The following is a 14,994-nucleotide window of genomic DNA, read 5'->3' on the forward strand; positions in this document are numbered from 1 at the left end:
TACTCACACACACCGAGAGACCCACACTCACTCGCACGCAGAGAGACCCACAGTCACATACACCGAGAGAGAGACCAAAATAATAATAATAATAATCCTTGCATTTGATATAGCGCTTTTCACGTCAGGAGGACATCCCAAAGCGCTTCACAGAACACACACTGTAAAGTGAATTGACAGTATATTTGTGGGCGAACGCGGCAGCCAATTGCGCACAGCAATGTCCCACAAACAGTCGTAGATTGAAAATGACCAATTTATTATTGTTTTTGGCCTTTTGAAGAGATTATTATTAGGCTCTGTGTGGAGTAAGGAAACTTACCCAAGGTTTCGCCCTCTGCCTGGAATTGAACTCAGGTCTCTCGCTTGCAAAGCGATTGCTTTAACCACTGAGCTACAGGACTCCATAGATGTCTCAAAGCTCTTCACAGAATAGACTGTGAAGTGAATTGACTGTATATTTGTGGGCGAAATGCGGCAGCCAATTGCGCACAGCAGTGTCCCACAAACAGTCGTGGATTGAAGTGACCAGTTTAGTATTTTTTTTCTTTGAGGGATTATTATCAGGCATGTAGAGTAATGAAACTTGCCCAAGGTTTCACCCTGCTGGGAATCGAACCCAGGTCTCTCGCTTGCAAAGCGAGTGCTCTATCCACTGAGCTACAGGACTCCACAAGTACAGGACTACAGGACTCACACACACCGAGAGAGAGACGCACTCACGCACACCAAGAGAGACGCACTCACACACACCGAGAAAGAGACGCACTCACACACACCGAGAAATAGACGCACTCACACACACCGAGAGAGACGCACTCACACACACCGAAACAGACGCACTCACACACACCGAAACAGACGCACTCACACACACCGAGAGAGATACACTCACAAACACCGAGAGAGAGGCACTCACACACACCAAGAGAGAGGGACATACACACACCGAAAGAGCGACCCGTACACTCTGGACTTCTGCTGTTACCTGCAGCTCCCGCTGTTGCTCTTCAGTTTTCTCTCTGAAGTACTGACGCTCATCTTCCATCAGATCCTGGAGCCCAGACACCTTCTGCCGTTCTTGTGTGAGTGACGTCAAGGCAGCCAGCAGCTCATTCTCTTTTACACTCAACTCTCCCCTGAAACACAGATTGAAAAAAGTGTGTGATAAAGAGTTAACAAAGAAAGAAAGTGATCCAATCAGTAGTTAAGAAAAGTGGGGGTAGCCTTTACTGAAAAGCTAAATTATAAGCCATTTGAAGGTCGTCTCTGAGGCACTGAACTCTGTGTGTGTGAGACAGTGTAGGTCTCCCTTGGTGTGTGTGAGCACGTGAATGCTTCTCTCGGTGTGTGTGAGTCTCTCTCCCTCTCGGTGTGTGTGAGTGCATCTCTCCCTTTCTCACTATCGGTGTGTATGAGTGCATCTCTCTCTCTCGGTGTGTATGAGTGCATCTCTCTCACTCGGTGCATATGAGTGCGTCTCTCTCTCTCTGTGTATGAGTGCGTCTCTCTCCCTCTCTCTCGGTGTGTGAGTGCGTCACTCTCTCTCTCGGTGTGTGTGAGTGTGTCCCTCTCTCTTGGTCTGTGTGAGTTCGGTGTGTATGAGTGTGTGTCTCATTCTCTTTCTCTCTTGGTGTGTGTGATTGTGTCTCTCTCTCTGGTGTGTGTGAGCGTGTCTCTCTCTCGGTGTGTATGAGTGCGTCTCTCTCTCTCTCTCTCGGTGTGTATGAGTGCGTCTCTCTCTCCTCTCTCTCACTGTGTATTAGTACATCTCTCTCGGTGCGTATGAGTGCGTCTCTCTCTCTCTCTCTCTCTCTCTCTCTCTCGGTGTGCATGAGTGCGTCTCTCTCTCTCTCTCTCGGTGTGTATGAGCCTTTCTCTCTCTCGGTGTGTGTGAGTGCGTCTCTCTCACTCTCTCTCTCTTGGAGTGCGTCTCTCTCTCTTATGTATGAGTGTACCTGTGTTTGTGTGTGCGTATGTGTGAGTGCGTCTCTCTCTCTCTTGGCCTGTGTGAGTGAGTCTTCCTCGATCGGTGAGTATGAGTGCGTCTCTCTCTCTCTGTGTGAGTATGAGTGCGTCTCTCTCTCTCTCTCTGTATATGAGCGCGTCTCTCTCTCGGTCTGTGTGAGTGGGTCTCTCTCGGTGTGTGGAGTGCGTCTCTCTCTCTCGATCTGTGTGAGTGTCTCTTTCTCTCTCTCGGTGTGTGAGATTGCGTCTCTCTCTTTCTCGGTCTGTGTGAGTGCATCTCTCTCCGTGTGTTTGAGTGCGTCTCACTCTCTTGGTGTGTATGAGTCCGTCTCTTTCTCTGTGTGTATGAGTACCTCTCTCCCTCTCTCTCGGTGTGTGTGAGTGCGTCTCTCTCTCTCTCTCTCTGTGTATGAGTGCGTCTCTCTCTCTCTCTCGGTGTGTGTGAGTGCGTCTCTCTCACTCGGTGTGTGGAGTGCGTCTCTCTCTCATGTGTATGAGTGCACCTGTGTGTGTGTGTGTGTGTGTGAGTACATCTCTCTCTCGGTTTGAGTATGAGTGCGTCTCTCTCTCATGTGTATGAGTGCACCTGTGTGTGTGTGTGTGTGTGTGAGTACATCTCTCTCTCGGTTTGAGTATGAGTGCGTCTCTCTCTCTCGGTGTGTATGAGTGCATCTCTCTCTCTTTTGGTGTGTATAAGTGCATCTCTCTCTCTCGGTGTGTATGAGTACGTCTCTCTCTCTCTCTCTCTCACTCGGAGTGTGTGAGTGTATCTCTCTCTCTCTCTCTCTCTCTCTCTGTGTATGTGAGTGTATCTCTCTCTCTCTCTCTCTCGGTGTGTATGAGTGCGTCTCTCTCTCTCGGTGTGTATGAATGTCTCTCAGTGTGTATGAGCGCACCTCTCTCTCTCTCTTGGTGTGTGTGAGTGCGTCTTTCCTTCTGTGTGTGTGAGTGCGTCTCTCTCTCGTGTATATAAGTGCACCTGTGTGTGTGTGTGTGAGCGCGTCTCTCTCTTGGTCTGTGTGAGTGCGTCTTTCTCTCTCAGTGAGTATGAGTCCGTCTCTCTCTCTCGGTGTGAGTATGAGTGCGTCTCTCTCTCTCTATATATGAGCGTGTCTCTCTCTCAGTGTGTGAGATTGTGTCTCTCTCTCGGTGTATGTGAGTGCATCTCTCTCTGTGTGTATGAGTGTATCTCTCTCTTTCTCGGTCTGTGTGAGTGCATCTCACTCCGTGTGTTTGAGTGCGTCTCACTCTCTTGGTGTGTATGAGTCCGTCTCTCTCTCTCTGTGTATGAGTGCATCTCTCTCTCTCAGTGAGTATGAGTGCGTCTCTCTCTCTCGGTGTGTGTGAGTGTGTCTCTCTCTCTCTCGGTGTGTATGAGTGCGTCTCTCTCTCTCGGTGTGTGTGAGTGTGTCTCTCTCTCTCGGTGTGTGTGAGTGCGTCTTTCTCTCTGTGTGTATGAGTGCGTCTCTCTCTCTCGGTGTGTGTGAGTGCATCTCTCTCTCTCGGTGTGTATGAGTGCGTCTCTCTCTCTCTCTCTCGGTGTGTATGAGTGCGTCTCTCTCTCTCTCGGTGTGTATGAGCGCACCTCTCTCTCTCTCTCTCTCTCGGTGTGTGTTAGTGCGTCTTTCTCTCTGTGTGTATGAGTGCGTCTCTCTCTCTCTCTCGGTGTGTGAGTGCGGCTCTCTCACTCGGTGTGTGGAGTGCGTCTCTCTCTCGTGTGTATGAGTGCACCTGTGTGAGTGTGTGTGTGAGTGCATCTCTCTCTCTCTTGGTCTGTGTGAGTGCGTCTTTCTCGCTCGGTGAGTATTAGGGCGTCTCTCTCTCTTGGTGTGTATGAGTCAGTCTCTCTCTTGGTGCGTATGAGTGCATCTCTCTCTCTCGGTGTATATGAGTGCATCTCTCTCTCTCTTTCTCTCTGTATGAGTGCGTCTCTCTCTCTCTCTTTCTCTCTCTCAGTGTATATGAGTGTGTCTCTCTCTCTCTCTCTCGGTGTGTGTGAGTGCGTCTCTCTCACTCGGTGTGTGGAGTGCGTCTCTCTCTCATGTGTATGAGTGCACCTGTGTGTGTGTGTGTGTGTGTGTGAGTGCATCTCTCTCTCGGTTTGAGTATGAGTGCGTCTCTCTCTCTCGGTGTGTATGAGTGCATCTCTCTCTCTTTTGGTGTGTATAAGTGCATCTCTCTCTCTCTCGGTGTGTATGAGTACGTCTCTCTCTCTCTCTCTCTCTCACTCGGTGTGTGTGAGTGTATCTCTCTCTCTCTCTCTCTCTGTGTATGTGAGTGTATCTCTCTCTCTCTCTCGGTGTGCATGAGTGTGTCTCTCTCTCGGTGTGTATGAGTGTGACTCTCTCTCTCGCTCTGTGTGTGAGTGCGTCTCTCTCTCTCTCGGTGTGTATGAGTGCATCTCTCTCTCTCTCTCTCTCGGTGTATGAGTGCGTCTCTCTCTCTTGGTGTGTATGAGTGTATCTCTCTCTCTGTGTGTATGAGTGCCTCTCTCTCTCTCTCTCTCTCGGTGTGTGTGAGTGCGTCTCTCTCACTTGGTGCGTGGAGTGCGTCTCTCTCTCTCTCTCTCTCTGTGTATGAGTGCGTCTCTCTCTCTCATTCTGTGTATGAGCGCGTCTCTCTCTCTCTCAGTGTGTATGAGTCCATCTCTCTCTCTCGGTGTATGAGTGCGTCTCTCTCTCTTGGTGTGTATGAGTGCGTCTCTCTCTCTCGGTGTGTATGAGTCCATCTCTCTCTCTCGGTGTATATGAGTGCGTGTCTCTCTCTCTCTCTCTCTCTCTGTGTATGTGTGCCTCTCTCTCTCTCTCTCGGTGTGTGTGAGTGAGTCTCTCACACTTGGTGCGTGGAGTGCGTCTCTCTCTCTCTCTCTCTCTCTCTGTGTATGAGTGCGTCTCTCTCTCTCTCACTCTGTGTATGAGTGCGTCTCTCTCTCTCGGTGTGTATGAGTGCATCTCTCTCTCAGTGTGTATGCGTCCATCTCTCTCTCTCTCGGTGTATATGAGTGCGGTCTCTCTCTCTCTCTCTCTGTGTATGAGTGCCGCTCTCTCTCTCTCTCTCTCTCTCTCGGTGTGTGTGAGTGCGTCTCTCTCACTTGGTGCGTGGAGTGCGTCTCTCTCTCTCTGTGTGTATGAGTGCGTCTCTCTCTCGGTGTGTGTGAGTGCGTCTCTCTCTCTCGGTGTATGAGTGCGTCTCTCTCTCTCGCTCTGTGTATGAGTGCATCTCTCTCTCTCGGTGTATGAGTGCGTCTCTCTCTCTTGGTGTGTATGAGTGCGTCTCTCTCTCTCTCTGTGTGTATGAGTGCGTCTCTCTCTCGGTCTGTGTGAGTGGGTCTCTCTCGGTGTGTGGAGTGCGTCTCTCTCTCTCGATCTGTGTGAGTGTCTCTTTCTCTCTCTCGGTGTGTGAGATTGCGTCTCTCTCTTTCTCGGTCTGTGTGAGTGCATCTCTCTCCGTGTGTTTGAGTGCGTCTCACTCTCTTGGTGTGTATGAGTCCGTCTCTTTCTCTGTGTGTATGAGTACCTCTCTCCCTCTCTCTCGGTGTGTGTGAGTGCGTCTCTCTCTCTCTCTCTGTGTATGAGTGCGTCTCTCTCTCTCTCTCGGTGTGTGTGAGTGCGTCTCTCTCACTCGGTGTGTGGAGTGCGTCTCTCTCTCATGTGTATGAGTGCACCTGTGTGTGTGTGTGTGTGTGTGAGTACATCTCTCTCTCGGTTTGAGTATGAGTGCGTCTCTCTCTCATGTGTATGAGTGCACCTGTGTGTGTGTGTGTGTGTGTGAGTACATCTCTCTCTCGGTTTGAGTATGAGTGCGTCTCTCTCTCTCGGTGTGTATGAGTGCATCTCTCTCTCTTTTGGTGTGTATAAGTGCATCTCTCTCTCTCGGTGTGTATGAATGTCTCTCAGTGTGTATGAGCGCACCTCTCTCTCTCTCTTGGTGTGTGTGAGTGCGTCTTTCCCTCTGTGTGTGTGAGTGCGTCTCTCTCTCGTGTATATAAGTGCACCTGTGTGTGTGTGTGTGAGCGCGTCTCTCTCTTGGTCTGTGTGAGTGCGTCTTTCTCTCTCAGTGAGTATGAGTCCGTCTCTCTCTCTCGGTGTGAGTATGAGTGCGTCTCTCTCTCTCTATATATGAGCGTGTCTCTCTCTCAGTATGTGAGATTGTGTCTCTCTCTCGGTGTATGTGAGTGCGTCTCTCTCTGTGTGTATGAGTGTATCTCTCTCTTTCTCGGTCTGTGTGAGTGCATCTCACTCCGTGTGTTTGAGTGCGTCTCACTCTCTTGGTGTGTATGAGTCCGTCTCTCTCTCTCTGTGTATGAGTGCATCTCTCTCTCTCAGTGAGTATGAGTGCGTCTCTCTCTCTCGGTGTGTGTGAGTGTGTCTCTCTCTCTCTCGGTGTGTATGAGTGCGTCTTCTCTCTCGGTGTGTGTGAGTGTGTCTCTCTCTCTCGGTGTGTGTGAGTGCGTCTTTCTCTCTGTGTGTATGAGTGCGTCTCTCTCTCTCGGTGTGTGTGAGTGCATCTCTCTCTCTCGGTGTGTATGAGTGCGTCTCTCTCTCTCGGTGTGTATGAGTGCGTCTCTCTCTCTCGGTGTGTATGAGTGCGTCTCTCTCTCTCTCTCGGTGTGTATGAGTGCGTCTCTCTCTCTCTCTCTCGGTGTGTATGAGTGCGTCTCTCTCTCTCTCGGTGTGTATGAGCGCACCTCTCTCTCTCTCTCTCTCTCGTGTGTGTTAGTGCGTCTTTCTCTCTGTGTGTATGAGTGCGTCTCTCTCTCTCTCTCGGTGTGTGAGTGCGGCTCTCTCACTCGGTGTGTGGAGTGCGCTTCTCTCTCTCGTGTGTATGAGTGCACCGTGTGTGAGTGTGTGTGTGAGTGCATCTCTCTCTCTCTTGGTCTGTGTGAGTGCGTCTTTCTCGCTCGGTGAGTATTAGGGCGTCTCTCTCTCTTGGTGTGTATGAGTCAGTCTCTCTCTTGGTGCGTATGAGTGCATCTCTCTCTCTCGGTGTATATGAGTGCATCTCTCTCTCTCTTTCTCTCTGTATGAGTGCGTCTCTCTCTCTCTCTTTCTCTCTCTCAGTGTATATGAGTGTGTCTCTCTCTCTCTCTCTCGGTGTGTGTGAGTGCGTCTCTCTCACTCGGTGTGTGGAGTGCGTCTCTCTCTCATGTGTATGAGTGCACCTGTGTGTGTGTGTGTGTGTGTGAGTGCATCTCTCTCTCGGTTTGAGTATGAGTGCGTCTCTCTCTCTCGGTGTGTATGAGTGCATCTCTCTCTCTTTTGGTGTGTATAAGTGCATCTCTCTCTCTCGGTGTGTATGAGTACGTCTCTCTCTCTCTCTGTGTGTGTGAGTGCGTCTCTCTCTTGGTGTGTATGAGTGTGACTCTCTCTCTCGCTCTGTGTGTGAGTGTGTCTCTCTCTCTCTCGGTGTGTATGAGTGCATCTCTCTCTCTCTCTCGGTGTATGAGTGCGTCTCTCTCTCTTGGTTTGTATGAGTGCGTCTCTCTCTCTCTCAGTGTATGAGTCCATCTCTCTCTCTCTCGGTGTATATGAGTGCGTCTCTCTCTCTCTCTCTCTCTCTGGGTATGAGTGTCTCTCTCTCTCTCTCTCGGTGTGTGTGTGTCCATCTCTCTCTCGCTCGGTGTGTATGAGTGCGTCTCTCTCTCTCTCTCTCTCTCGGTGTGTGTGAGTGCGTCTCTCTCACTTGGTGCGTGGAGTGCGTCTCTCTCTCTCTCTCTCTGTGTGTACGAATGTGTCTCTCTCTCTCTCTCGGTGTGTGTGAGTGCGTCTCTCTCTCTCGGTGTGTGTGTGCATCTGTGTGTGTGCGAGTGCATCTTTCTCTCTCTTGGTCTGTGTGAGTGCGTCTCTCTCACTCGGTGTGTGGAGTGCGTCTCTCTCTCGGTGAGTATGAGTACGTCTTTCGCTCTCGGTGTGTATGAGTGCGTCTCTCTCTCTCTCTCTCTCTCTGTGTATATTAGTGCGTCTCTCTCTCTCGGTGTGTATGAGTGTGTCTCTCTCTCTCGGTGTGTATGAGTGCGTCTCTCTCTCTCGGTGTGTATGAGTGTGTCTCTCTCTCAGTGTGTATGAGTGTGACTCTCTCTCGCTCTGTGTGTGAGTGCGTCTCTCTCTCTCTCTCTGTGTATGAGTGCGTCTCTCTCTCACTCTGTGTATGAGTGCGTCTCTCTCTCTCTCGCTGTGTATGAGTGTGTCTCTCTCTGTCTTGGTCTGTGTGAGTGCGTCTCTCTCGCTCTGTGTGTACGAGTGCATCTCTCTCGGTGAGTATGAGCGTCTCTCTCTCTCTCTCTGTGTGTATGAGTGCGTCTCTCTCTCGGTGAGTATGAGTGCGTCTCTCTCTCTCTGTGTGTGTGAGTGCGTCTCTCTCTCGGTGTGTATGAGTGTGGCTCTCTCTCTCGCTCTGTGTGTGAGTGTGTCTCTCTCTCTCTCGGTGTGTATGAGTGCATCTCTCTCTCTCTCTCGGTGTATGAGTGCGTCTCTCTCTCTTGGTGTGTATGAGTGCGTCTCTCTCTCTCTCAGTGTATGAGTCCATCTCTCTCTCTCTCGGTGTATGAGTGCGTCTCTCTCTCTCTCTCTCTCTCTCTCTCTGGGTATGAGTGTCTCTCTCTCTCTCTCTCGGTGTGTGTGTGTCCATCTCTCTCTCGCTCGGTGTGTATGAGTGCGTCTCTCTCTCTCTCTCGGTGTGTGTGAGTGCGTCTCTCTCACTTGGTGCGTGGAGTGCGTCTCTCTCTCTCTCTCTCTGTGTGTACGAATGTGTCTCTCTCTCTCTCTCTCGGTGTGTGTGAGTGCGTCTCTCTCTCTCGGTGTGTGTGTGCATCTGTGTGTGTGCGAGTGCATCTTTCTCTCTTGGTCTGTGTGAGTGCGTCTCTCTCACTCGTGTGTGGAGTGCGTCTCTCTCGGTGAGTATGAGTACGTCTTTCGCTCTCGGTGTGTATGAGTGCGTCTCTCTCTCTCTCTCTCTCTCTGTGTATATTAGTGCGTCTCTCTCTCTCGGTGTGTATGAGTGTGTCTCTCTCTCTCGGTGTGTATGAGTGCGTCTCTCTCTCTCGGTGTGTATGAGTGTGTCTCTCTCTCAGTGTGTATGAGTGTGACTCTCTCTCGCTCTGTGTGTGAGTGCGTCTCTCTCTCTCTCTCTGTGTATGAGTGCGTCTCTCTCTCACTCTGTGTATGAGTGCGTCTCTCTCTCACTCTGTGTATGAGTGCGTCTCTCTCTCTCTCGGTGTATGAGTGCGTCTCTCTCTCTTGGTGTGTATGAGTGCGTCTCTCTCTCTCAGTGTGTATGAGTCCATCTCTCTCTCTCGGTGTATGAGTGCGTCTCTCTCTCTCGGTGTGTATGAGTGTGTCTCTCTCTCAGTGTGTATGAGTGTGACTCTCTCTCGCTCTGTGTGTGAGTGCGTCTCTCTCTCTCTCGGTGTGTATGAGTGCGTCTCTCTCTCTCTCTGTGTATATTAGTGCGTCTCTCTCTCTCGGTGTGTATGAGTGTGTCTCTCTCTCTCGGTGTGTATGAGTGCGTCTCTCTCTCTCGGTGTGTATGAGTGTGTCTCTCTCTCAGTGTGTATGAGTGTGACTCTCTCTCGCTCTGTGTGTGAGTGCGTCTCTCTCTCTCACTCTGTGTATGAGTGCGTCTCTCTCTCTCTCGGTGTATGAGTGCGTCTCTCTCTCTTGGTGTGTATGAGTGCGTCTCTCTCTCTCAGTGTGTGAGTCCATCTCTCTCTCTCTCGGTGTATATGAGTGCGTCTCTCTCTCTCTCTCTGTGTATGAGTGCCCCCCTCTCTCTCTCTCTCTCGGTGTGTGTGAGTACGTCTCTCTGTCTCTCGGTGTGTGTGAGTGCGGCTCTCTCTCTCGGTGTGTGTGAGTGCGTCTCTCTCTCTGTGTGTATGGGTGTGACTCTCTCTCTGTGTATGAGTGCATCTCTCTCTCTCTCTCGGTGAGTATGAGTGCGTCTCTCTCTCGCGGTGTGTGTGAGAGCGTCTCTCTCTCTCGGTGTGTGTGAGTGAGTCTCTCTCTCTCTCTCGGTGTGTGTGTGTGAGTGCGTCTCTCCCTCTCTCGATCTGTGTGAGTGTGTCTGTCTCGCTCTCTCTCTGTATGTGTATGGGTGCATCTCTCTCGGTGAGTATGTGTGCATCTGTGTATGTGTGTGTGTGAGTGCGTCTCTCTCTCTTGGTCTGTGTGAGTGTGTCTCTCTCTCAGTGTGTATGTGTGCGTCTCTCTCAGTGTGTACGAATGTGTCTCTCTCTCTCTCTCGGTGTGTGTGAGTGCATCTCTCTCTCTCGGTGTGTATGTGTGCATCTGTGTGTGTGCGAGTGCGTCTTTCTCTCTCTTGGTCTGTGTGAGTGCGTCTCTCTCACTCGGTGTGTGGAGTGCGTCTCTCTCTCGGTGAGTATGAGTACGTCTTTCTCTCTCGGTGTGTATGAGTGCGTCTCTCTCTCTCTCTCTCTCTCTGTGTATATTAGTGTGTCTCTCTCTCGGTGTGTATGAATGTGTCTCTCTCTCTCGGTGTGTATGAGTGCGTCTCTCTCTCTTGGTGTGTATGAGTGTGACTCTCTCTCGCTCTGTGTGTGAGTGCGTCTCTCTCTCTCTCGGTGTGTGTGAGTGCGGCTCTCTCGGTGTGTATGAGTGCATCTCTCTCTCTCGGTGTGTATGAGTGCATCTCTCTCTCTCGGTGAGTATGAGTGCGTCTCTCTCTCTCTCGGTGTGTATGAGTGCGTCTCTCTCGGTGTGTATGAGTGGGTCTCTCTCTCTCGGTCTGTGTGAGAGCGTCTCTCTCTCGGTGTATGTGAGTGGGTTTCTCTCTCTGTGAGTATTACTGCGTCTCTCTCGGTGGGTGTGTGTGAGTGCGTCTCTCTCTCGTATGTATGAGTGCCTCTCTGTGTGTATGTGTGTGTTTGTGAGTACGTCTCTCAGTCTGTGTGAGAGCGTTTCTCTCTCAGTAAGTATGAGTGCGCCTCTCTCTCTGTGTACGAGTGCATCTCTCGCTCGGTGTGTGGAGTGCGTCTCTCTCTCGTGTACATGAGTGCATCTATGTGTGTGTATGTGTATGAGTGCATCTCTCTCGGTGTGTGGAGTGCGTCTCTCTCTCTCGATCTGTGTGAGTGTCTTTTTCTCTCTCGGTGTGTGTGAGTGTGTCTCTCTCGGTGTGTATGAGTGTGTGTCTCTCTCTCTCTCTCGGTGTGTGAGTGCATCTCTCTCTCTCTCGGTGTGTATGAGTGCGTCTCTCTGTGTGTGTGAGTGCTTCTCTCTCTCTCTCGGTGTGTATGAGTGCGTCTCTCTCTCTCTCGAGCTCTCTTGGCGTGTATAATAATAATAATAATAATCCTTGCATTTGATATAGCGCTTTTCACGTCGGGAGGACGTCCCAAAGCGCTTCACAGAACACACTGTAAAGTGAATTGACTGTATATTTGTGGGCAAACGCGGCAGCCAATTGCGCACAGCAATGTCCCACAAACAGTCGTAGATTGAAAATGACCAATTTATTATTATTTTTGTTTTTTTTGGCGGGATTATTATTAGGCGTGTGGAGTAAGGAAACTTGCCCAAGGTTTCGCCCTGCCTGGAATTGAACTCAGGTCTCTCGCTTGCAAGAGTGCGTCTCTCTCTCTCGGTGTGTATGAGTGCGTCTCTCTCTCTCGGTGTGTATGAGTGTGTGTCTCTCTGTCTCATTGAGTATGAGTGCATCTCTCTTTTCTTTCAAAGGTCCTTGAATCGTTGCTTTCCAGCTTTGTTAATTCCTCTCCTACCACTCCATTCATGAGCCCCTCCAACTGGGTTTCTGTGCTGCTCACAGCATGGAAACTGATCCAGTCAAGGTGACAAACAACATTTTGTCCATCTGTGACCAGAGCTTCCTATGCCTCCTCAACCTCTCTTCTGCCTTCGATACCGTGGATCACTCCATCCTCCTCCACTGCCTCTAATCTCACCTGAATCTTCAAGGTTCTGTCCGCAACATTGCCCGACTCCGCCACTGCCTCACCCCTCAGGCCGCCGAAATCCTCATACACGCATTCGTTACCTCAGGCTCGATTACGGAACCTTCCTCCTTGTTGGCCTCCCAAACACTTGCCTCCACAAGCTGCAGATTATCCAGAACTCTCCTCTCCTGAACAGGCTCCTTGACCCCATCATCCCCACCCTCGCCCAATTCCACTGGCTCCCCATCCCACAGAGGATAGAATTCAAAATCCTCATTCTCACTTTCAAGGCTCTCCACTGCCTTACCCCCTCCTACATCTCTGACTTGCTGACCTCCTATCAACCTGTCCGCTCCCTCCGCTCAGCAGCCTGCTCCATGTCTCCCACCCGACCCTCCCACCCGGCCGAGCTTTCAGCCCCCACTCTTTGGAACTCCAACCAACATTCCCTTCACCTCACTTCCTCTCTTGCCTCCTTCAAGGCATGACTCAAGACCCTCCTTTTTGACCGTGCCTTCATTCGCCCTCCTACCCCCTCTGCCCTCCCTCATCTCAACCCTGCCCCCACACTCGGGTCCTGATCCGATTGTTCAGCACCTTGGGACGTCCTCCCGAAGTGAAAGGCGCTTTACAAATGTAATTTTGTGTTGTGTTTGTGTGAAGGAGAGATAGTGAGAATCCTAGGATCAGTGTGTGTGTGTGTATAATAGTGAGTGCTCTGAGATGCTACTCGTGTAAAGGGCACTATATAAACTGCTGTGTGTGGATGCAACAGTGAGAGATCGGAGATCAACACTGTCCTGTAATTGTGTGAATGGCTAGGTCCCTTGCTCACACACCTCAGACTTTCCAGGTGTTGCCGCAGCTGTTGCTGAGCGGGGATGGCAGCCTCCAGCTCCAGGGTGACTGCAGACAGCTCGGTCTTCAACTCAGTCACCAAGGCTCGCTCAGCCTGCACGTCCTGCTGCAGCTGAGCTGCTGTGCTCTGCTCCACACGCAGCGAGCTCTCGATCTCCACGGCCAACACTTGCTCTTGCTGGAGCTGAGACTGCAGCAGATCCACTGAGTGAAGAGGTCAGAGGTCAACACACAAACAAAGCAGCAATTCTCAGGATACCCCCCACCCTCAATTTTACCCTTGCCAGCCCAGGCCTGCTGGACCCCACTGCTCCACCCACCCTGCTCACCCTGGTTCGGTGGTGTCCATACCTTGCCTGCGGAGGGGGCCGGCCTGCTCCTGGGAAGTGCTCAGCACTTCCTGGTGCTGCAGGGTCAGGAGGCGGAGATGGGCGTGCAGAGCCTGCACCTCGGTCAACAAGCTGCTACCATCTGCCACCAAAAGGTACTCCACACCTGTTCTCTGCTGCTCCTCCTGCAACCCAACAGCAGTTGAGTGTGGACACGCCGCTCCGCAACAACTATTAACACAACCTGTGCTTCAGTGAAATGGTTACATCCAATGTCCCCGGGCGTGGACTATGGGGGCCAAGGGGGAGGAGGGAGTCCTGGGGGAGGAGGGAGTCCTGGGGGAGGAGGGAGTCCTGGGTGAGGAGGAAGGAAAGGGAGAGAGAAGATGGAGGAAGGGAAGGGGGAAGAGTAGAGGGAGAAGGGAAGGGGAGAGGGATGAGGGGTTGGCTAGTGGGGCGGGGCAAGAGAGGAGGAAGGAGGTGCATTGGAGGTTTGGCCGAGAGGGGAGTTGGGGGAGCTGATTGTAAGTTGAGAGTTGGACAGATGGAGAGATTGAGGGACAGATGGAGAGATTGAGGGACAGAGGGAGGGAGTTTCTTGGTCACCACTACAGGACAGGGACGTGCACCAACCCTAAATTAGCCAATCAGAAAAAGAGTCCATCAAGACGTTTTGATGATGTGATCAGGTGCGAGGCCAGGTGCCAAGCTGTGAACGGACAAGAGCCGAGGAAAGGAAACCCGGTCTGTGACAGTGATCTGGCCTCAGTGTGAGGCTTGCTCTGCACACGCTGAACCGAGCTCACCTGCTCTTTAATGAATTGCTGGAGGGCGAGGGTCAGAGAGGTGTGTTTTCCCGCCGCTCACTGCTTCAGTAGGCCAACACCCACTCTTGCTCTTAGCTGAAGATGGCTGGATAGCCCAGAGGTAGTCAACAACAATAACAACTTGGATTTACATAGCGCCCTCCACGCTGGACGGCATCTCAGAGCGCTTAGTCACCTCATACTGGTGCAGGCTTGCCACACAACACAAGAGGGAAACACCCACATGCATGAAAAAAGTGGCATATCTTTTCCATTCCCCACACAATATGTCAGCACAGGGATAGAATGGCCCAACACTCAATATACCCTGTTGTGTAAGCAAATGAACGAACATGGGGAAGGGATCCTGTCCAGCAGGCAGGCAGCGTTACTCCGGCACATTGAGTGGGATCCTTTCGCTAAATGCAGGCAGCAGTTACCTGGGGGATGGAGGGGCTGTGTAAGGCCGCAGTTACCGGGTGGTGTGAGGCTGGAGTTACCTGGTGGTGTGAGGTTGGAGTTACCTGGGGGATGAGGCTGGAGTTACCTGTGAGTGTGAGGCTGGAGTTACCTTGGGGGTGAGACTGGAGTTACCTGTGGGTGTGTGCAGGCTGCGTGAGGCAGGAGGCTCCTCAGGAGCTGAATGGTCTGGAGCAACGATGCCTTTTCTCGCTGCCATTCCTCCAGCCGTATGCGAGAGCCACAGGCAGCCTGAGAGCCAGGCCATGCAGTCAGAGCCAGCACCCGGCACCCTTCCTCATGTACCTTCCTGAGCAGCACCTGAGGGGGAGAGAGAGCAGCACTTTCACTCACACGTTGCCCATGTTCAGTAATGAAGAAATCATTCTTCAAACAACTGAATCGTCAGCATCATGTTGTTGGGGGGAACATTCTATCAGATGTGACGCTGTTAGACAACACGTGGCCTTTTCTCTACATCTACAGCGCCTGGTCAGTACTCACTCACCTTGTCGGCTCTCATGCTCGTCCTAAAGATTGGGGAAAAGAGAAGGGAGATTCTCTCCAGAACAACAATCCTCATGATGAAATGGCTGTTCACCTTGTGGCAGCTTTACAACATTGCTGATGCACAATGGCTTCTATTTGCCTATAATACAGTTATGTC

General features: G+C 51.4%; 1 protein-coding gene across 8 annotated transcripts in view; it reads right to left on the reverse strand.

Annotated features, from left to right (window-relative positions):
- pcnt (pericentrin) overlaps positions 1-14,994 on the reverse strand; it is a 132,433-nt gene that overhangs the window by 20,567 nt on the left and 96,872 nt on the right. For all 8 annotated transcript variants that reach the window (XM_042336372.1, XM_042336378.1, XM_042336375.1 and 5 more), the window contains 4 exons: positions 14,463-14,648; positions 13,085-13,247; positions 12,715-12,937; positions 989-1,139 (listed from right to left, as the gene is read on the reverse strand). In XM_042336372.1, coding sequence (XP_042192306.1) covers positions 989-1,139; positions 12,715-12,937; positions 13,085-13,247; positions 14,463-14,648 — 723 coding nt within the window. The remainder of the gene's footprint in view (positions 1-988; positions 1,140-12,714; positions 12,938-13,084; positions 13,248-14,462; positions 14,649-14,994) is intronic.

The sequence above is a fragment of the Callorhinchus milii genome, unplaced genomic scaffold (genome assembly GCF_018977255.1).
Source record: "Callorhinchus milii isolate IMCB2004 unplaced genomic scaffold, IMCB_Cmil_1.0 Scaffold6, whole genome shotgun sequence".
Classification (NCBI taxonomy): Eukaryota; Metazoa; Chordata; class Chondrichthyes; order Chimaeriformes; family Callorhinchidae; genus Callorhinchus; species Callorhinchus milii.